The 21,596-nt window shown below is 49.2% G+C and overlaps 2 protein-coding genes across 11 annotated transcripts; both read left to right on the forward strand.

The window, feature by feature from the left end:
• The first annotated feature begins 15,002 nt into the window (after window positions 1-15,002).
• On the forward strand, window positions 15,003-16,554 carry LOC120649890 (prostamide/prostaglandin F synthase-like). The gene is made up of 7 exons (XM_039926804.1): window positions 15,003-15,375; window positions 15,456-15,502; window positions 15,598-15,712; window positions 15,812-15,856; window positions 15,958-16,017; window positions 16,117-16,212; window positions 16,305-16,554. Exons 1-7 carry the CDS (start codon window positions 15,106-15,108, stop codon window positions 16,422-16,424), a joined length of 753 nt encoding a protein of 250 aa, XP_039782738.1. The 5' UTR covers window positions 15,003-15,105; the 3' UTR covers window positions 16,425-16,554.
• Window positions 16,555-17,467: 913 nt separating this feature from the next.
• On the forward strand, window positions 17,468-21,539 carry LOC120649891 (thioredoxin-like protein AAED1, chloroplastic). Of its 10 annotated transcripts, none has more exons than XM_039926806.1 (8): window positions 17,492-17,926; window positions 18,227-19,080; window positions 19,278-19,392; window positions 19,705-19,749; window positions 20,480-20,539; window positions 20,647-20,742; window positions 20,856-20,996; window positions 21,246-21,539. In XM_039926806.1, exons 2-7 carry the CDS (start codon window positions 19,031-19,033, stop codon window positions 20,973-20,975), a joined length of 486 nt encoding a protein of 161 aa, XP_039782740.1. In that variant the 5' UTR covers window positions 17,492-17,926; window positions 18,227-19,030; the 3' UTR covers window positions 20,976-20,996; window positions 21,246-21,539. The 10 variants fall into 10 exon arrangements, 8 of the variants coding, with proteins under 8 accessions (XP_039782740.1, XP_039782739.1, XP_039782744.1 ...); XM_039926805.1 differs by having other exon boundaries at window positions 17,493-17,926; window positions 20,856-21,000; XM_039926810.1 differs by lacking the exon at window positions 21,246-21,539 and having other exon boundaries at window positions 17,493-17,926; window positions 18,227-18,588; window positions 18,663-19,080; window positions 20,856-21,164.
• Window positions 21,540-21,596: the final 57 nt, after the last annotated feature.

Consider the following 21,596-nt stretch of genomic DNA (forward strand, 5'->3'; position numbering starts at 1 on the left):
AACGAAGCAGTACTAGCATACCCGATAGTAGACGACTAGACGTCTAGGTAGGGCGCGTTTAGTTCCCCGGCAAAAAATTTTTGGAGATCAAATCATCACTTTGACCGAATGTCGGGAGAACTTTTCGGACACTAATTAAAAAACTAATTTCAGAACTCACTTGGAAACCACGAGACGAATCTTTTGAGGCCTTTGACCGCGTCATTAGCACATGTGGGTTACTGTAGCACTTATGGCTAATCATGCACTAATTAGGCTTAAAAGATTCGTCTCGTCATGTACATCCAAACTGTGTAATTAGTTTTGTTATTTAATTACATTTAGTGCTTCATACATGTATTTAAAGGGGAGGTGAAAATTTTTGGGTGAAAATTTTTGGGTGAAATTTTTTGAGAACTAAACGCGCCCTTAGAAGTAAGTTACGGCATTGTCCTTGACCTAGATTAGGCCCGTTTAGTTCTCAAAAAATTTTGTAAAGTACCCGTCACATCGAATGTTCGGATACATGTACGGAGCATTAAATGTAGTTAAAAATAACTAATTACAAAGTTTAATTAATTAGCACGAGATGAATCTTTTAAGTCTAATTAGTTCATGGTTGGATATTATTTGTTAAGTAACAACGAAATGTGCTACAGTATTAAAATCAACAACTTTTCACCAACTAAACACATAGTAGATGCCTTCTCAGAACCTATTTGATTCATGAGACTTTTGCAAAAGTTTCTGAGACTTTAGGTGCTATAAAATCAAATAGGAGGGATTTTTTGAGACTAACGTCGTGTTTGGTTAAAAAACCAAAATTCCAAAAAAAAATTCCGACACTTGCATAAAGATTTAAATCTAGACGAAATAAAAAATGCATTGTGACTGTTGTTTGTAAATGGCGAGACGAGTCTGTAAATGGCGAGACGAATTAGGTTCATTAGATTCGTCTCGCGATTTACAGACGAGTTCTGTAATTATTTTTGTGATTATTATATATTTAGTACTTTAAATGTAAAAAAATGTCTTTTTAAAAATTTTATAGGAGGCAACCAATAAGAGCCTAAAAAAGTTAGAGGCTAAAGAAGGAGAAGCCACTCTCAAGGAGCTTTTTAATACTTTTACCCTACATCTCTCTAGGATTCCAGCCTACCCAACGATCCCAGCAACAAATTACTGTACATGCATGTAGAATAGGGATACGGCACCCGCAGCGGGTCGATAAGAAGTGTCATAGCACGTCCACGTCGGAGAGAAGAGGAGAGAGAAAAAAACGTCTCTACACCTAGCGACTCACTATAGCACACAAATCCACGCCGACGGGTCCTACCAACCACGTTTCCTGTGCCAAGCCGAGCGGGACCTCGGCTGCCACAGGAGGGAGCCGGAGTTCGGCCGCCATTGTTCCCCGCGAGCGAGCAGAGCGCGGCGCGGCGGGGTGGGAGCAGCAGTGCGCGGCGAGGGTGGGAGAGCAGTGCCGCCGCCGGCGCGCAATAGGAGGAGGCCGCGACGCGCGGTGGGGAGGCGGCCTCTGCACGCGGCGAGGGGAGGAGGGGTGGAGCCACCGCCGGTGCGTGGCGGGAGGAGGCCGCGACGAGGGGAGGAGCGTGGGACTCCGCTGCCCGCGCATGGTGGGGAGGCGGCCTCGGAGCACGGCGGAGTAGCAGCTGCCGCGGCGAGGGGAGGAGGGCGGAGCCGCCGCCGGCGCGTGACGGGAGGCCGCAGCTCGCGGCGAGGGGAGGAGAGCTGGGCTATGCTGCGCGCACGCGGTGGGGAGGCGGCAGCCGCCGTAGCAGGCAGAAGCGGGACGCGGCGGAGCATGCCGAGCCGCCGGCATGGAGCGCGCGGTGGAGCACTGGGGAAGATGCTGGGGGCGGAGGGGAAGAATGGGGATTAAAAAAATCCTGATAGGTAGGGCCTACCAAAATCTAGAAATAAATGGTATAGTAAGTTTGTTGAGAGAATAGTTTATTGTGCTCACTATAGATGATATGGATGATGTTATAGAGGGTATGCTCTCAGTTACCGTGTTCAGCTGGTGGGTAGGCCGCCAACCCTACAATAATTCTCTCACACACCACTCCAGCCAACAGCTAAGTAATAGTATTTTTCTTTTACGATACTATTGCGGGTGGCCTAAGGGACTCGCCGCTGCAAGGGGACTCGCCGCCCCTAGTGGCCGCTGGACCGGGCCCCGCCGCCGCGAGGGGACTCGCAGACCGTGGAGTCCTGGACCGCTTGCCACCGCCGCGGGGTCCTCCTCGGCGCCCCTGTAGCAGCGGCGGTCCTCGGCGCCCCTTAGCAGCTGCAGCTGTTTTAGATATCTTTTCTTAACATGGTTTCCTTAAGTTCGCGGGTATACAGGCATATTCGTAGGTAGCGGATATCCGCGGATACAGCGGATACGAGCGTGGTTCTCTACCCGTAGCGGGTAGCGAGTGCGGGCGTGAGTTTCAGTTCGCGGGTACGGGTATCTAAAAGGTGTATCCGTACGAATTTTATCCATTGCCATCTATAAACTCACGCCTCCGCGCGCGTCGACGGGCTGCCGCCGCTCCAACCAAGCAGCCGGCGCCACGCGCCTGCCCGGCTGGCGCGAAGAGGCGTGGCGCGCCGCCTGCCCGCGAGCGTGATGGCACAACGGGCCCGGGCCCGGGCCCGGGCCCGTTCGTTGTTTGCGTGCGTCGGCAGGCACCTCCCCCCCCCCGCGCGCGCCCCAGCACACAGCTAGGGCCTTCCATTCCAAGCATCCATCACCGGGCGCGGCGCGACGCGTGTGCGTGCTGCATGCGCACACGGCCGCTCGCTTACGTACGGCAGCCGGGGGACGGGGGCGGAGTCCCGATGCGATGGCGTCGCGTGGCTTGTTGCGTGGGTAGCTAGGAAACCGGCGGCTTTGGCCTCCTGTTCACCGCTTCAATGCGGACGCGTCGTCATGGTGGTACTGGTACGGTTGGTTGGTCGGCAACTTGGGCGCCGGCATAGCTCGCCTCGCGGTATCTTCCTCTTCCTCCCACGGGCACGGGACCGTGCCAACCGGACCCGGCCGTGCCGCCGCTGCGTCGGAAAGCGGCGACCCCGGTGGGTGGGGGGCGGCGATGGTATAGGTCCATGTTTCGGTGGCCGTTACTTCCCTCCAGACTCCAGAGCGCGAGGAGTAAACCGCAAGCGATCCAAGCCCGTGTTTAGTTACAAAATTCAAAAAAAAATTCCGGCACCTGTATGGAGACTTAAATCTAGACGAAATAAATAACGTATTGCGACTGCTGTCTGTAAATGGCGAGACGAATCTAATGAATCTAATTATGCTGTAATCAGATGCTAAATTGCTACAGTAATGACGGATTAATTAGACTCATTAGATTCGTCTCGCGATTTACAGACGAGCTCTGTAATTATTTTTATAATTAGTCTATATTTAGTACTTCAAATGTAGAAAGATGTCTTTTCAAATATTTTACGGAGCGCAACTAAACACCCCCAAGTTGTTTGGTGGCGTCGATGTACTTGTACCAGTACGTGTGCATGTGGACGCGAGAACAACTTTTGGCCGGGGCCGGGGCCGGGGCGTGTCTTTGTTCAAGGCAGGGGCACGCGGACGCGGTGCGGCTCGCGACAAGTTGCAATAACGCCGTGATCATTCGGCCATTCATTCGCCGCCGGCGGCCGGCCGGAGAAATTCCCAGCGAACGGACGGACGCACGTACACCAACCCCCGCGCGTGACTTGATGTTTCTACTCAAACGCATCTCGGCGTCGCCCTGAAGCGACTCCTCGTTCACATCTCGTCGTGGTCAAATCCGCACTCGCTCTGCCTTGGCGTCTCGAACGGCTGAGGCTGACACGTTCGCTGGCGCGGCGCGGCCGACAGCGTTCTGATGGCGCGGGGAGTAAGCTAGCTAGTTTACGCACGATCTAGGGGACGAGAAGCGCGCCGTTAGTACGCTGCTAATAATCTAGGTGATCTGCTGTGAAAGGCCGTGCAGCGAGGACGAGGGTGACGAGCGGGAGAGCGGCCGTGTACGGCGCGGCGCGGCGCGGCGCGACCTCGGGCTTCTGGCTTCCTGCGTCGTCGTCGTCGTCGCTTGCAAACCACGCCGCCCTCGCGGACAGACATCAGGCACAGGGCCGTACCGGCAAATCCGGAGGCCCCGTGCGAAACAATGCATTGGAGCATTAGTGGCCTAGTACAGAATCGCGAATGCCAAGCGTTAGTAGCCGGCAAGCGCGATGTACTGTGTGAAAGCGCAAATGTTAGAAGTCCCACGTGTGACTGACAGTCAAATCATCACACAAGGCCCAATAACTATTTTTTATTCTAGAATTTTTATTGTTGCTGCAACAATTATTATTATTTGCGCAAGAAAAAAATTATTACGGAACAAAATAAATTTGTTCTAGCAACAAAACACAGTGGCCTGGTTTATTGGGCCGACTTTAGACCCAAAATATGGAATTCTAGAGAGGTTGTGGTGTCGTGACAGGTCCACTCGGGGTCACACGTGTGACCCCGAGCAGCACTCGTGCAAAGAAAGCGGTAAGCGATACGCCTACGATGATTCATCTTCCAGGAGCAATTTGGACCATGTTTTGCCACAAATTGGGCCAACAATCAACTAAATTAAATTCTCTATATAATTATACTTAATGTATATCTAGTGTTTTAGGGGCCCTTCGAATTTGGAGGCCCTGTGCGGTCGCACAGCCCGCACGCGGCCAAATACGGGCTGCAGGCAGCAGGCCGCGCTAGCCAGCTTCTCGGGCTCGCCGTGCCGCTTGGATGGATTAGGGGTTAGCTTAATCCGGGCGCCGAGACCCGCGTCGTCGCGCCCTCCATCATTCCGATGGCGCTGCCGCACGCGCGGCCCCATGCACATGTCCGCGCCTTTTGTCTCGCGCACGCATGGAAACCCGAGTACCCGACCCGGGTTTCTCCATCTGGGACCGATTGAGCTGCGACTATATACACTACTCGTATATCCTACTACACTCTCTCTCCGGACTCCAGCTCTATACAAAAACAGTGCACTCACTTTGCTTCGGTTGCAACTCAACACGTCACCAAAAATCGCAGTATTCAAGGCACGTACTAACATTTGTCCGCCGCAGTTAGCACTCAACGCAAGCGCCAAATGGGCATACGCGCGCGCTGATGATCTGTGCAGCTGCTGCGCGCACCCTGCACGAGCTGGCGAGAGAGAGAGAGAGGTCAGGCCGTCAGAGGAAGATGACGGGATGAGAAGCGTGCAAGTACAAAAGTGGCTTGGAACTTGGAAGAGCCGGCAGCGGCCGGGCAGCCCTCTCGTCACTGCTCACTAGTTAAATGGCGCTAGCGTGTCTTTTCTGGGAGCTAAAACCAAATCGCTAGCGAGGCACGAGGGCATGGGCCGCCTGGATCTAGCTTGTACGGTGGCACTGTGATTGACTGTGCTGTCGTCTTTGGCATGCTGCGTTGTGTCGATGCATGTACAATGATTTTTTTAGCTCTTTACCTTTACCTGTAAACAAAAAACGCCGTAAACGCATTATTTTACGAAAGAATCTTACTAATTTGAAGTACTAAATGAAGTTTATTTACAAAACTTTTTACATGGATGTGCTGTAAATCGCGAGACGATTCTAATGAGTCTACTTAATCCATGATTTGCAACAGTGATGCTACAATAACCATCCGCTAGTTATTAATTAATCATGGATTAATTAGCATCATTAGATTCGTCTCGCGATTTACAACTCATCTATGCAAAAAATTTTACAAATAGACTTCATTTAGTTCTTCAAATGACCAAGATTCCTTTGCAATTTTTTTTTTGCAAAATGAACTAAACAAGCCCTAGATGTTATCTGCGACTCTGTTTCCGTGGATATTAACAATCATACTTTGCTTTATTTAAGCATACCTTACCGGCCACTAACGATATGCACTAGTTCAAATTGTAATTACACTAACAAATTGCATTCCTATATAGTATATGCTGCTAATTAATCAACGCACAAGTTCTACTCCGCAAAATAACTAACTAGCCACGAGGTCGGCATGCATCTCCATGCAATGCGCACAATGCGTCTGCACTCTGCAGAGATCTCGAGCTGACGGCATACTTAACACGCATTTCGATCTCCATGTCACGCGTAGTTTAGGGACAGTTTTGAGGGCTTTCACGCGAGACGTACTTTACGCCAAGCAGCTGCGAGCTTTTATAGTAGCAAACAGCCACCGGGTAGCGAGCGCGGATCGATGCACGACATGGCTAGAGAAGAAAAGAACAAAAGAGAAGTCCTGCTCCTGCTCGCGAGATTGGGCGGAACCCGACGGATGCTCCCGGGGCCGGGCCGGGCTCCAGGCTCCTTGTTGTTTACCAGCTCCGAGGAAGCTAGCTAGGCACGCCGAGATGCCAGCAGGCCACAGATAACTAGTTCGTTCAGTTTGTTTAGAGCTAGCAGGGATAACATCGGTCACCGCTATTTAAGTGAAGGAAAAAAAAATCTTGGAGCCATCTTTGCACATCTGCTAAAGAACATCAGACGGTTCTCCACCATCTCAATCCAGTGCATGCATAATCAGATGATCATACCGCGCGCCCAAACTTCACATCCTCAGAATGTGCGAGTGGATATACTGCAGTGGTAAAATTAAAAGTGCAAGCTGACACACAGTGGAAACTTGAAAGCTGACACACAGTAGTAAATAACAGGGGGTAAAAAAAAGCCCGGGAAGTACTTGCATGCATTAACAATTCGCTTGCTTTTGCTAGCGGTCTGACGCTCGTAATAAATCCGAGTCACAGGTGCCAACCATTAGTGCGTGGGTCACTTCTCCCTCCCCTCCCAGCATTTTTAGAGGCTGTTTGGATGCTGCCTGCCAGGCAGCTCCGACCAGGGTTCACCAAACCGGCCAGAACCGGTCCGGTTACCGCGGTTACCGGTATAACCGGCCCGGACCGGTTCCGGTTCCGGCCGGTTTTAAACCGGTCCAAATTCAAATTTTTAATTTGAATTCTAAAAAATGGAAAAATCCTAAAAAAATCTTAAAAATACTTCAAGTTGCGACGAATTTAATGATGTCAAATTTTTTCAAATATTCGTTCATTTAGTATACTTTGCGAGCATTTGAAGTTAAACAAAAAAACGTGAATACAAAAGTATACAAATACAATGTAAAAGTAGTACAAAAAATGATTGGAGGGTTCATTTAGGCTAAAACATGTTATACAAACATTCATTTAGTATACTTTGCGGATATTTGAATTTAAAAAAAAAAGAAAAAAATTGAATTTAGCGGGTTACCAGTCAAACCGACCGGTAACCGGTCAAACCGGACCGGTAAACCGGTCTAACCGGCCGGTTAGCCGTTCGAAACCGGTATAACTGCAGGTTTTGAATTCAAATTTGAGTTTGACCGGTTTTTACCAGTAACCGGTCAAACCGGACCGGTTAGCCGGAACCGGGCGCCGGCGGTTCGGTCCAAACGGTCGGATAAAAAAACCCTGGCTCCGACACCAGGCAGCGCCCGAGGCGTTGGATTTCGGTCGTCGCCTGGGGCTAAGATTGATTGCCTGGCAGGCAAGTCCAGGCCAGGGCGCCATCCAAACGAGCCCTAACCCTTGACCAGCTGATCCAATATTCCAATATAATGCCACCACTACAACGATCTCTCGTCTCATCACTCGCAACATGATATGATGTTAACCCGATCATTGTACTTTCGTCCATGCATGGTCAGCAGCGTGCTCTCAGCCTCTCACCGCTGCTCGCTGAAGAAGCTGGTAACGAAATGCACAGTAAGTAGTACGACCAACAGATTGGGACAACAAAATTCTAGTCAGGGCAACAAAAGTGCCTGAAGGAGCTCTGAAACTGCCACACGCTAGCTTAGCTAGTAGCAGCGCATGAAATCTCAACGGCTCCAGCAAACTGGGTGGGTAACCGCCGGTCTTTGGCGGTGTCGCTCGTAGATACTAGCCCTCCGCTAGGCGTTAGTCGGAATCTAGGCACTGATCCTCAGCCTAGAGACTAGTTGGGAGTAATATGTGACAGAACCGCCAGGTTAAATTGCTTAATTAAGCGTAACCGTCATCATTTAAACGCATCAGACGCATTAGCGTAATTAAGTATAACCTGACAGCCTATTTCCAACCCACAGGCCGATCGAAACACACCAGCAGTCTCGCACGACGACGAGCGCAGACGGTACCAGCATGATAAAATTTTACAACAATAGTAATTAATTTTAAATTATTTACAAAACCGCTTTCCATTTAGAATAGACATAAGAAATGATAGCAACGGAAGAGAATTTAACCTGAGAAGCATTTTTAATAGAGAACAAATAAATTAAATAACATAAATCGAGAACTACCGAGGCGTGAAGATAGGAAGTCACATCGAGCCCACCGATGCGAATCCTGGTTAACTCCTATACCTGAAAATAGGGTAAACAACAAATCCTGAGTATACTAATACTCAGCAAGACTTACCCGACTGTTGGGTATACTTAGCCCACATATCTTGACATGCAAAGCTTTTTTTGGCTGGTGGTTTATTTTGCGGAAAAGCAACTAAAAGTGAATCCTTATTTTCAATAATTTAGCTCAAGATTTTTCTTTAGCCTAACCTTTAGCTAATATTTGCATAACAACTAAAGCAAACATGGTGGAGCATTAAATAACAATTCAAAGTAATCATCATCATATATCAGTCATATTCCATTCCATCTCATTACTACGATGCGACTCGGTGATCAAAGTGCTCATATCCGAGAGCGACTGACGGCGAATCAATCCGATTTAACCTTGTAAGGTAGACCTAACCAACACGGCACGCATAAGCCCCGTCGGACCACACGCACCAACCATTCCACTCCCCGCCTCGAACTACAGAACCGCCCCACCTACATATAGTTAGCCGAGCCCTATGAGAGACAGCCAAAAGTAAATACATACATCCCAATTCTCCGCGGCCACTCGACTACCCTAAGGGGTGGTGATGAAGTTCTGTACTTTCGAAACGAGGCAGTACTAGGCTTACCGGTTTCGACTACCTCCTACTCCTGGCATGCGGTTAGTACAGTTCAAACATGATCAGCAGGGCCAACAACGGTACGGTTCTCAATCGACACAGACGGGGCTAGGACAACCAGGAACTCTGTCCTGTTGCCATACCTACATCTCATCATCTCTCCCCGTCCGGTCTCAATTTTCCTTCATTCCATTATTATTCCAATAGGTCATATACCAAAATATAAAGATATCATATATCTCGCGAGTAACAGGAGATTACTCGACTTCTACCCTATAGCTCGCGAGTGACAAGGAATCACTCGACTTCTATCAAAATCTATTAATCATAGCAGTGCTATCGACCTACACATACTAGTATAAGACCAAGGGAACCTAGGGATCATGCAACTAAGGTTCCAGATGACTCCTAAAAACGTAATGCACAAGTAATACACATATAATAATTCATACTTTAAAATAGTAGGTTATGCACCGGGGCTTGTCTGGAATTAACACTAAGTCAGTGTTAGTTAGATGATACTCGCTTGACGAGCGTCTTCTTTTGGTCATGCACATCGGGAACCATCCGTCAAGCTTCTAGATGTGTCCACCATACACTGTCTTGTGGTTCGGTTATGTCGTCACGTGCTTCATATCCACACGTTGCACACCTAGCGTACCTAAATGAGATGCAAAAATGATGATGCATGAATACATGGAAGTGCAATAGGCAATCCATCAAAAAGGACAAGCAAGACATGCACAAGGTCACGACGGCATGAGCGTGAGCATGATGCAATGCAATGCATTTAAAGAGAAAGACATGACTAGACAAACAGTTATTGAGTAACCACAACAAACAAAGCTCTGTAAGGATCACCGTGGTGTCCGACCCTAGAGGGGGAGGGGGTGAATAGGGTCGCTAAATGCTTTTTAACCTAGGGCTCAAACTACTTGCATAAGATAAACCTAACACGTCCTATATATGCTAGTTATGACTAAGATTTATCTATGCTACTCTCTACTTACCCCTAAAAGACTTGCAACCTAGCCAATCCTAATCAAACTAACTAGGAAAGTAAAGGTACGCAAGATAGAGTAAATGCGGAAACGAAATGCGGTAAGTAAAGAGGTAAGTGCAAGAGGGATGCAAACTCCCGAGTAGACACGGTCATGTAACGTGGTTCGGCACAAACGCCTACGTCCACGGGACACCGAGGCTCTTCCGATCACCGTCTTGCACTACGCCACCAAGGCGATGCCGGCAAGCAAAGGCAAGTGCCCCTAAGACACCGAGTCTTGTGCACCGCCACCGTCTCTCTCGGTCACCCGGCCGTAATCCACTACGGAGCTTCTCCACCAAGGAGGGGGCCTCCTCTTCCCCCGCACAAAGTATCATTGCCACTCCACACCAAGACGGAGGGTCACACGACGGATCACAAGTTGCTTGCCGCAGCAAGACTTCTCTCAAGGGAGCTCTCGCAAGAACTAATCCCTATTACAAGCACTAAGCACTCTCACAAGTGTGCTTAAGCCTATATGATGTACAATGAAGCTCTATGGTCGTTGGAGATGTTCTTGGGTGTGTGTGGGATGTCCTGCAACTCCAGCACTCTTCAAATGGCCGGGGTGAGGTGTATATATAAGCCACCAAGCCTTGTAGCCGTTGCTCCAACGGTCAGCTGAAAATCTGTGTATCACCAGAAGAACCGATGCCTCTGGCAGGGGTAGCGTCGGTTCTTCCGGTCACTCATAAACCGAAGTAGCCATTGAAGTCCTGACAGCTGATGTAGTGACCACCGGTTGAACCGATGCTTTGTTCCGATGCATCACCGGTTCATCCGGTGCTTCAGAATCTTCTCCTGACAGCTGACGCCATTACACTGATGGTATGCACCGATGCTTCACCGGTTCAACCGGTGTTGAAGAATCTTCTCCTGGGGTCTTGACATCGTCTTTGGAACATAGGACGCCCAATGCACCGATGCCCCCTTTTTGACCCGTCGGTTCAACCGGTGCCTATAGGCTGACTTGGCTTCGATTCCCTTCTGCACCAAACTTCATAGCGCCGGTTCTTCCGACAAGCATCGGATGCACCGTAGGGGCAGCCCTTCGGGCCTTGCTATGCCTATCTTCTCTTTCTCTTTGTCATCACTTGAACCTAAAAGCCTGAGAATGGTCATCTTAACAATCATATTACTCCAAGTGTTGTGTTGTCATTCGATCACCAAAATCACTCGAAATGGCATAAATGGTGCCATGTTTATTACAAGCTCACCAATACTACTAATAATATACTGTACCAATTTCACATGCTCAAGTTTTATATTTTATTGATTGTGCAAAGTACAAATCTTTATTGCACTTAATCGTGTGAGAGCAAGTTAAATGTAACGCTTCATATTTTCTGTAAACACATAGCCATATTATATTTTTCTAGACCAACATAATACCATACAAGGGCAGTGGAATCACATTTTCTATTTTAGCATTTATATTTTATTTATAAAACATTCAAATCATTTATAAAAGCACTACCCAATTTAAATCAATAACTCAATCATACATGCGTCAATAATTCTGAAATTTCTACCACAGAGCATGCATCACATGACTAACCTACCATAAAAATTTCATAGCAAAATGAGCAACACAACTTCAGATACAAATTTATCCCTAACAAGCATAGATAAATATCTAGAGCAACATTTTTCTACTAACACATACAAGATTATACATCCACTGCATAGATACACTCACAAGGATTCTAAACCATCTTCATTTTCATTTTTATGATTTTTCTAAGATTTAATATGTATTTTCAAAGTTTACATTCACTTAAACTAATATTTAAACTAGAACAAAAACTGTTTAGAAACTGAAGATCGGCCTGTAAGTAAAGTTTTAGATCTTATAACAAGAAATCAAACAAATTTTAGTTTGTATTTTTCAGATTTTTCTACAATTTACTATGAGTTTCCAAAGTTTTAGCCGGTTTATTGTAAAAGTGCCCTTCGCATCACTATTCATATGAGTCACAGACTTCGCAAAAAGGCTCCTGCACTTGTTCTAATTGTCATACGAGGTCCCTGGTCGCATACAGAGTAGGAAATTGCTTAGGAAACAGCGATTCCGGCGACAGGGTGCTCACCGGCGGGGATGGAGGGCTGGAGGAGCACGAGGGGATTGAGAGCTACTGTGGGTGGCTTGATTGATGGTTGGGGGCGACCGGAGAGGCGCCAGCAGCGGGAGCAGTGAGCGACGGCGGTGGTGGCCGTGCTCCGGCGGTGGTCCGGCGTGGGAGAGCGACGGTGGTTGGGCTGGGAAGCTTCAGGGGGCCGAGGGCAAGCGGATTTTGGGGTTGGTGGGGGTCGGCGCTGGCTCGAGCGGCGGCTCGGCGTGGAGGGGTTGGCCACGGCCATGACGGGCGGCGACACCGCTCTGGAGCAGGTAGGCTCGGCCGGCACACAGGTACGGGTAGCGCGCGACGGCGCTGGCGCGGTGGGTTGTGGACGGCGCGCGAGGCGGACCGCGGCGTGCGCTGGCAGAAGCCGGGCGGACCAACGGCCATGGCACGCACATGGAGCGCTCGCGAGCAGAGGGAGGAGGAAAAGATTGCAGTGAGCAAGCAGCAGCAGCAGAAGAAGAAGAAGGAAGGGGCGGCACGGCGGCAACGCGGGACACGCAGAATACGTGCATCGTTCGGCGGTGCCGTGGCTAATTTGGCTTTGGTGACCCCGGGCAAAATATCGGGGCGTTACATAATCGCGCCTAGGCGGTCCTAGGCGTTTCACAAATACACATATTATATAAAAAAATAAAAACAAATAGAAGACTACGTATAGTCTGTATAGAGATGCATAGAAAGGCCCATCAAAAGCAGCCCAGCCCACCTTATCCATCTGCGGTCCTATGCATCTCCCTAGTGGTCTGCTTCCAGCCGCACGCCCGCTCCCGCACGAGAAACGCGTGCTCTGCTTGCAGTCGTGAGCCGCCCGCCTCCACCACCGCCGGCCTCCTCCCTGCCGCCTCCACCGGCTCCTCTTCCTTCTCCTCCTCCGCCGCCTGATGTCCCTGCCTCCTCCTCCACCGACGCTCTCTGCTGCGCCTCATCCCCGGGTCGCCGGATCTGCACGTGGGACCTCGCCGGCAGGAGCAGCTGAGCAGGGCGACCGGCGCGACCTCACTAGCGGGAGCAGGACGAGCCTCAGGCGGGAGCAGGGAGGCCGGCGCGCCGTCGCAGGCGGAGCCGCCGAGGAGGACGTGCGGGAGTGGCCGTTTGCGAGCGGGTGCGGCCGTCTACGCCCGCCTAGGGGTCCGAGTACCCCCTAGGCTAGGCGACGGGTCTCGACTCGCGATTCGTCGCGCGGAATCGTGCCTAGGCGAGCGCCTAGAGGAACAGGGTATACTAGAACTCGCACGCATTGCCTAGGGCGGGCAGGATTAGGACATGATTGTAGGCGGTGCCAACTAACCCCTTTCTAACCCTACTTTGGGAAGCCCCCCGGGCCCGCTTGCCGAGAGATGATGCGTGCCTCGCCGCACATGGGGAGGGGATGGGAATCTCGGTTTGTTTACGCGGGGACGCGTGCCGCGCCTCCCTCTCCCTCCCTCTCGTTCTCGCCTTCCTCCTTCCAGCATGGTCCCCGCGGGGTTGGGATTTGTGCAGCAAAGCGGGAATTCACTACTCCGCTCTATGAATGAGTGCGTGGCCGGTCCGAAAACTAGTGGCGCTAGGAAAACAAACTTTACTGCTCCGGCTTCCATCTTCGCGGGGCCCACCGTACTTTAATTTTCGTTGCTAGTACGTAGTACTACTCTGTATTTCCTTCCTCTGAAGGTATACTAGTACACAAGTCTACAACCACTTTGATCTGCTGCGCCTTTTGGCTTTCAGGGGCGGGAGCAATGCAGGCGCACGGCAGCTCGAGTCCACGTTCACTTTCTTTGGAACCGATCCGTAGGATCCAAGGGAGCGGCACGCGCAGCGACACCGTGTGTGTTGGCACACCGGCTGGCCGACGCAAAGGACCCGAATCCACAAGCAAATGTACATGTGTAAGGTCTGGAAGGACTCGACATTTTTACTACGAATCTCTACGGCCAGGGGTAACGTGAGGCTTAATCCCGGCCGGTCTCATGCTTCACAGCACGGTCACCGCGGTTGGTTAGGTCTGGCATCAAGGGCGGAGCGCTAGGGAGACATCTTCCTAGGTACTTGCGTTAAGGAAAACATCTCTCAATGTGCCTTCGTGCTTCTCCATAGTACGTGCACTAGTTTATCGCGTCTTGCCTTGAGAACACAACGCTAGGGTATCCAATTGAGTCCTAATCAAGTTAACTAACAGATGTTGCTAAGCACTATAAGCATCAGCGGATTTTTTTTTCTTTTAGATGAGAGAGCTATACATCGCCTATGCTACAAAACTAGGACCCATCGTCTCGTGAACTAGTGTTGACTATTTTATAGCCCATTAAACAGAATCGGCTTGTGCAAAGCTTCTTCCTCCTCGAGCTTACGCCGCCGCCGATCCTAGGATTGGGGTTCTAGGTTGTTGGTGTGGGTTGTCTCTGACGTATCCAGCTGTAGATAGAGGTCGCCGGTGGCAGGGTAGCGAGCCGCGGGCCGTGGAGGGCAGCCGGTGGCCCGTGATTGCGGCCGGTGGCGCAGGGGCGAGCCGGGTCGGCGGCGGTAGCATAGCCTCCGAGGGGACGAGGCGGTTGGAAGCACTAGGGGAGCGAGGAAATGGATCGCTTGGCGCTTGTGGGCCGGTTCAGGGGATGGATATGGATTTCCTCAGCTCAAGTGACATAAGTATAATCATGTCGCTCCCGAGAGCACTTGTGGGCTAGCCAACAGCGGGGGTATCGTCCAAACCATGTTCCTGGGCCACCTTGCATAGACGCTGGGTTCGGCCCAGGTAAAACCCGTGCCCCCCACGCAACTTGGGACAATTGCCCAATTCGAAAAACTAGCGCTGAGCCGCCGAGGCTGCGCCACGCGGCCTCCCCGCCGCGCACCCAACGGCGGCCACACGCTCGCGGCTCCTGGCCGTGGCCGAGGCCTTCGCCTCGCCCCGGCTCGTGCGCCCGCGTCCGTCCCCAGCCCAGTTCTTTCTCCATGGCGACGGCCATCTCGCTCCGAGGCGCGCCGCCGGCCGCTCCCCGCGCGCGCAACTCCGGCCGGCTCGTCCGAGTCTCTCCCCCGCGTGGAGGGGCGCGCGTCGGCCGTCGCTCCCTGACCCGGTGCGTCTCGGCTGCGGCGGCGGACTCCTCCGGTTTGGCTCCCGTCGCCGGCGCGCCCGCGTGGGACGCGCTCGGCGGCGTCTCCGTCCTCGCCGCGGGCACCGGCGATGCCGTCCCGCTGACGGACCTGTGGGACCCCACCGAGGTACTCCCGCTTCCTCCTGGCCAGAGCCGATCGCCGGCGGCTGCCTTTCGTGTCCTGTGCTGAAGCCTTCACGCGCGCAGGGGGTGGCCGTGGTGGCGCTGCTGAGGCATTTCGGGTGCTTCTGTTGGTGAGGAGAGATCGAGGCGCGCAGCTAGGTTTCTTGTTCCTTCTTGCTCGTGAGTCGTGACTACTGAATTTTGGCCGCCGTGTCCATTGTCGCAGCTGGGAGCTGGCCTCGGTTCTGAAGGACTCCATGGAGAAGTTCGACGCGGCCGGGGCTAAGCTGATCGCTATCGGCGTCGGCACTCCCGACAAAGCTCGCATCCTCGCCGACCGGGTAAGCGACCTCGTGCTGAATTTTTGTGCTCGGCGGGAGTGTGTGCGCTCGCAGATGAACCCTGCCGGAAGCTGAATTTATGAGATGACTCCATTGCAGCTGCCGTTCCCTGTTGATTCCTTGTACGCGGACCCCGATCGCAAGGTTACTACACCCCTCCAAATTTATGTGAAACTGCTGGAGTGTTTTGGTGTGTCTGATCTGAATGTTGTGTGTACGGCTGAATGTGAACCCATTGTTTTCAGGCTTACAACGTGCTGGGACTGTACCATGGTTTGGGTCGGACGCTCTTCAGTCCATCTAGTGTAAGCATCACTACTTGCTACTGTACTTTCTTTTGACACTGCACCCATTCCATGGCCAACTGCAGACATTGTTTAAACTCGATGTTGCTGTCTCTGAAGGCAAAAATATACTCGAGGCTCGACTACATCAAGAAGGCGACGAAGAACTACACGCTGGAAGGCACCCCAAACGACCTGACCGGAGTCCTGCAGCAGGTTGAAATCCTCTGCACCCACCCCTGTGCTTGCAACCATGCCCTGAAACTCTGAAGAATCCCATCCGCCGTTCGTTTCGTTTCTATCTCCAGGGTGGAATGTTCGTGTTCAGAGGGAAAGAGCTGCTGTACTCATGGAAAGACGAAGGCACAGGCGACCATGCTCCTCTGGACGATGTGCTCAGCGCCTGCCGCAATGTTCCAATCGCTTGATACTTCCCTTTTAGTCGGCCGGATGTGCAGCCGGATACTAGGCCTTATTGAGGCCTCGTTTGGATCCAAACTTCAAAAGATTTATAAAACCTACCAAATGTAGTTGGAAAAAAAAATCGCATTATACAAATGGACTGTAAATCGCGAGACGAATCTAATGAACCTAATTAAATCGTGATTAGACACTAAATGCTACATTAAAGATACAGTAAACATATGCTAATGACGTATTAATTAGGCTCATTAGATTCGTCTCGTAATTTACAGACGTGTTCTGTAATTAGTTTTTTGATTAGTCTATATTTAATACTTCAAATATGAAAAGATTCATTTTCAAAATTCCAAAAGAGGCGATATGTTCCCTTCAAAATTCCAAAACTTTACAAGATTCCCCGTCACATCGAATCTTTTAACGCACGCATGAAGTATTAAATGTAGTTAAACAAAATAACTAATTACATAGTTTGCCTATAATTTGCGAGATGAATCTTTTAAGCCTAGTTAACCCATGGTGGGATAATAATTATTAAATATAAACGAAAGTGCTACAGTGTTTTACACCCAAAAGTTTTCGCATCTAAACAAGGTTAGCTAGACTGAAAACGGCTCTGTTAAAAACCCCGCCTCTGTTCATCCATCAGATGCAGAACTGAAGTTGCTACAAGGGAATCAAATCAAGATGGTAACAAAATGGGAATCATATCTCCTCCAATGAAATAGACCTGCCTGGTCACTCAATTCGTGTCTCTTTAGTCGCACAAATCCTGGTATCCCAAAGTTCCTAATTCCTACCAGTAGAATCACACTCTAGCAGCACACAAACCCAACATGGCCCAATTCAAACAAGATCCTTTTGCAAGGATGGAAAAATGTCATACCTCCTTCCAAATTGGTGCGTTCTGCACGCGTAACCTCCGGCCCCAGGCAGCCAGTCAGCCAAGGAGCCAGCACGGGAAGAACAGTTTCGTCAGGCCTCTCGAAGAACTGGCACCCCAGCCAGTTTTTTTTTTTTTTGAGCATCACCCCAGCCAGTTCAGCAGTAGGAGTAACTCGTGGCCACACCACCACCCCGCGTCCCGCCATCCGCAACCGCCTCCGTCACACCGCAACGGTCACCTCCTCCTCTCGGCGCTCTCCAAGTCCAACCTCGCCTCCCCTCCTCTCCTCCGCGGTTAGGGTTCCGCCGCGTCTCCCGTTCCACACCCATGGCCGCGCCCGTGCCCGCCTCTCTAGCGCCGCGCGTCTCCCTCCCGCCGCGCGCTCGCTCCACCGCCTCCTCTTCCCGCGGCCTGGGCCTCGCCTCCCTCCCTGGCCGCCGCCGCCGCCACCGCCACCGCCACCTCCGTCTCCGCCGCTCACCGTCGCCGGCAGGGACTGCCGCCGCGAGCTCCGCGTCCGCGCCTTCCCCATCGGGCATCGGCGACGCCCTCGGTGGCGTCGAAATCTACTCCGCGGCCACCGGCGAGCCCGTCGTGTTCAGGGACCTGTGGGATCAGAACGAGGTACTCATCGTATTCGAGCTCGGTCACTTCAAGCACGGATGTTTCAAGTTTCAACTATGAATTTTCATAGTTATGACATTATGTTCCGGTCATGATTACTGTCTAAAGCTTTGCAATCTTAAAGAAAAAGGTCCTAGTAAAACGGGGGGATTTTTTTTTGACTGAACAAAATCGTCCCTACTGCAGATTGAAAAACACTTGGAACCTTTTACTCAAAATTATGCAGTGGCACTAGGAGAACTTCGCATGAAGTCGATGCTACGCATACATGACTTATCGAGTGCTTGATTATCTCTGCAGGGAATGGCTGTTGTTGCGCTGCTAAGGCATTTTGGGTGCCCTTGCTGGTGAGGGAGGAAGCTTAATTGTATCTGCATTAGCTGGTATAACTTTGATGTTGTTTCTTGTTAGAATAAATGGGCCAAGAGCCTATTTAATAAAATGATCAATAAATCCCAAGGCCCATATTTTTAAGGGGTAGTTACAATTGTGATAATACCACGTTGATGGCCATCAACAAATAACTAGAAACTGATCTTTCAATAGCTGGTTAATGGTTGTTAACAAATGACCAAAAACTGATCTTTTAATGGCTGGTTGATGGCATTAACCTGGGTACTCAAAGGTTGGCTGGTTGATGGCATTAACCTGGGTACTCAAAGGTTGGCTGGTTGATGGCATTAACCTGGGTACTCAAAGGTTGGCTGGTTGATGGCATTAACCTGGGTACTCAAAGGTTGGCTGGTTAATGGCATTAATCTGGGTACTCAAAGGTCTCCCCTAAAGCCTAATAAGAGAGGCATCACGTCCTTTGTCTTTCACGGGAAAAAGGAGAGAGCTCCACTACTGTGCTGCATTTTTGCTCATCCCCGTTCCGGCGATCTGAGTGCACGGACTTCGCCGGAAGAGCAGGCCTCCGAAGCTGCGCCCTCACCGAGACTCTGCACCCGAGGAGTAGAGGAGCGATCAAGTTTTTGGGGAACGCACTTGCGTGACTGCTCGCTGTGAACGACTACTTCGTCTACTTCCCGGAGTCGCCTCTGCATAGCGAACACCTGCACGGCATCGAGTTTGATCGGCTACATCGAACAGGCTCGACTAGCGATGTCGGGTAACGGCGCATCTGGTTCCTTCGGAACCGGCCCCGCCTCTGGGTACTTTCTGAACTTAATGTTCATGTTTATTGTTTTTGTTACAAGCACGTTGGATCATGCTCTTATTTTTATCTATAGAAATGTCATGATTTATGCTCTATTTTTTGGAATTAAAATGAACCGTAATTGGCCTCTAATTCTAGCACTTTAGTTTCTTTCTTTGGGCTAACTGTCTGCTCTGCTTTGCCCCCACATAGCTGGGAGTTGGCCGCCGTTTTGAGGGACACAAAGGAGAGATTTGATTCAGCTGGAGTAAAACTGATTGCTGTTGGTGTTGGCACTTCAGCTAAAGCCCGTATTCTTGCTGATCGCGTATGTATAGGCCTCATTTGGTAGCCTAGTTAGCTTTAAATCTTGAACACACACGGAATGGACTAAGTTGTCAACACGTATGGCATGCATACGATTTCAGTGTCTGAAACTCTGAATTTTCACCGTTTATGCCTCGTATTGTTTTCTACAAGTAGGAGTATACTAAGTAAAATGATCTTGTTTGTTCACTTGCTACACAACAAATTTCTAAAACAAGAGAGAGAAACATGCTCATCTGCTTTAGCTTGTGTACTGGCATCCTGCAAAAAGTGTCCATCCTTATTAAATTTCTCTAAAAATTATTTGATGCAGTTGCCCTTTCTGTTGGAGTACCTCTATGCAGATCCTGAAAGGAAGGTACTGATCCGGTGCTCACCTATTCATGATTTATGAACTTATTGGATGTTGACATAATGCTATAGCCTAAATGATACCTATACTATATTACGATAACTGTTGAAATGAACTGCTTTCTTTATACGCATCAATTTAACCTATAGATTTCTCCTTATTATTTATTTAGAAGGGTTTCCTTGCCATTTTTTTGTCTAGACCTTTGGATTTCACTAATAGGATCTGCACCATAAAAACATGTAATTACTATTTTGAAGCAACATATATTTTTTTCGTTATGCCCGATCAGATGAAATGTGAATCTGAAAGATGAATGCATTTTTTGTCAGGTCAGTAAATGGAGAAATATTATTGGCATTTTATTTAAAAACAGACTTCTTTCTAGACTTCTATAGCCGCAGATCTGGATTTCTGTTCTCTATCGATAAAATATGTTATAACTTTCTCTGTAACTGCAAACATACCATTATAAACGACCTTCACAGCTGTGTCTCAATTCTTCTAATAAGCATATGGCATTTCTTATTCTTCTTATTCGCAACGAAGATATATGTTAAATACCTCTCCGAAGAACACTTACGTGCCACGTGTTGAATGAGCCAGATGCCTAGATGCATGTACATACCATATTAGTACATTAGGATCAGTGATGTAACAATCAGAAATTTCATTCTGTCAAAAACTTATCTTTGTTTCCTTTCCTGATTGCGCAACTCCAATTCAACCTTTTCAGGCGTATGATCTCTTGGGTCTATATTTTGGTATTGGCCGTACATTCTTCAACCCAGCCAGTGTAAGCAATTAAGCATCAATTGTGTAGCAACGATTTTCCACTTGCAGATATTTTGTTATGAGATATGTAATGCATAGTCTCAAACATTTGAACATATTTTTTTCAAGGTGAAAGTGTTTTCACGGTTTGACTCCCTTAGGGAGGCAGTGAAGAACTACACAATCGATGCCACCCCAGATGATAGGGCAGGTGTCCTGCAACAGGTTAGATTGTTTCCAGACACTTAAAATGGCTTCTGCCACCATAAGTGGAACTACATTTGCAATTTAACATAGAACCTTGATTCATTGAATTGTTTGTTTCATATGTGTTTTAGGGGGGAATGTTTGTATTCAAAGGTAAAGAACTGTTATATGCAAGGAAAGATGAGGGCACAGGTGACCATGCACCTTTGGATGATGTGCTCAACATTTGCTGCAAAGTTCCAGTAGCCTGATGGCACGACCTACAAAGTTCAGTAGGTCCAATTCCTATCCATCTTAACATAGATCACTTTGAGCGTTCTTTATTACCAATTTCTAATTGCAGCCTGGTTACAAAAGGGAATGTAAGAATATACTAATAACGTGCATATTGTTTCATCAGTTGTCTTTTGGCATCAAAAGATCCTTTTCTTTGTTCACAAGCTGCACACGGTTCAATATGTTCTTCCGGTTCCCTTGATGCCAATTGTTACATAACCTCATTCTAAGTTACTTCCGTACAGTTAAAAAGCACTTTCGGTGCCCCTGATTCCTGAAGTTCCAAGAGTGCCTGCTGCAAGAGTTGCTTGTCCATCAATGTGCATGTGGTATACCAATGTGCCAAGCTTCGTGTATAGTATAGGTCGAAATGCCTGGTTTACTTTGATACCTTGACGGCGGTGGATTGTGCATTGTAAGTATTCAAGTTGCTGTTTAATAGTTCTTGATGTATGCTGAACATCTGGTTAGTACATGGTAAAAATCTTTTTTTTTTGAAAAGTACACGGTAAAAATCTGAAAAGCAAAGTTCGAAGTCCTGGCTCTTTCTCCCCAATGAAAATTTAGCACTTCCAGAAATTTTGCAAGCATAGAAT

This window comes from Panicum virgatum, chromosome 9K (assembly GCF_016808335.1).
Source record: "Panicum virgatum strain AP13 chromosome 9K, P.virgatum_v5, whole genome shotgun sequence".
NCBI lineage: Eukaryota > Viridiplantae > Streptophyta > Magnoliopsida > Poales > Poaceae > Panicum > Panicum virgatum.

Coding starts and splice junctions, on each gene's coding strand:
- LOC120649890 (XM_039926804.1), top strand. CDS start 15,106: ATGGCGACGGCCATCTCGCTCCGAGGCGCGCCGCCGGCCGCTCCCCGC. Junction 15,376..15,455: donor ACCTGTGGGACCCCACCGAG/GTACTCCCGCTT, acceptor TCACGCGCGCAG/GGGGTGGCCGTGGTGGCGCT. Junction 15,503..15,597: donor CATTTCGGGTGCTTCTGTTG/GTGAGGAGAGAT, acceptor CCATTGTCGCAG/CTGGGAGCTGGCCTCGGTTC.
- LOC120649891 (XM_039926806.1), top strand. CDS start 19,031: ATGTCGGGTAACGGCGCATCTGGTTCCTTCGGAACCGGCCCCGCCTCT. Junction 19,081..19,277: donor GGAACCGGCCCCGCCTCTGG/GTACTTTCTGAA, acceptor GCCCCCACATAG/CTGGGAGTTGGCCGCCGTTT. Junction 20,540..20,646: donor CATTCTTCAACCCAGCCAGT/GTAAGCAATTAA, acceptor ATTTTTTTCAAG/GTGAAAGTGTTTTCACGGTT.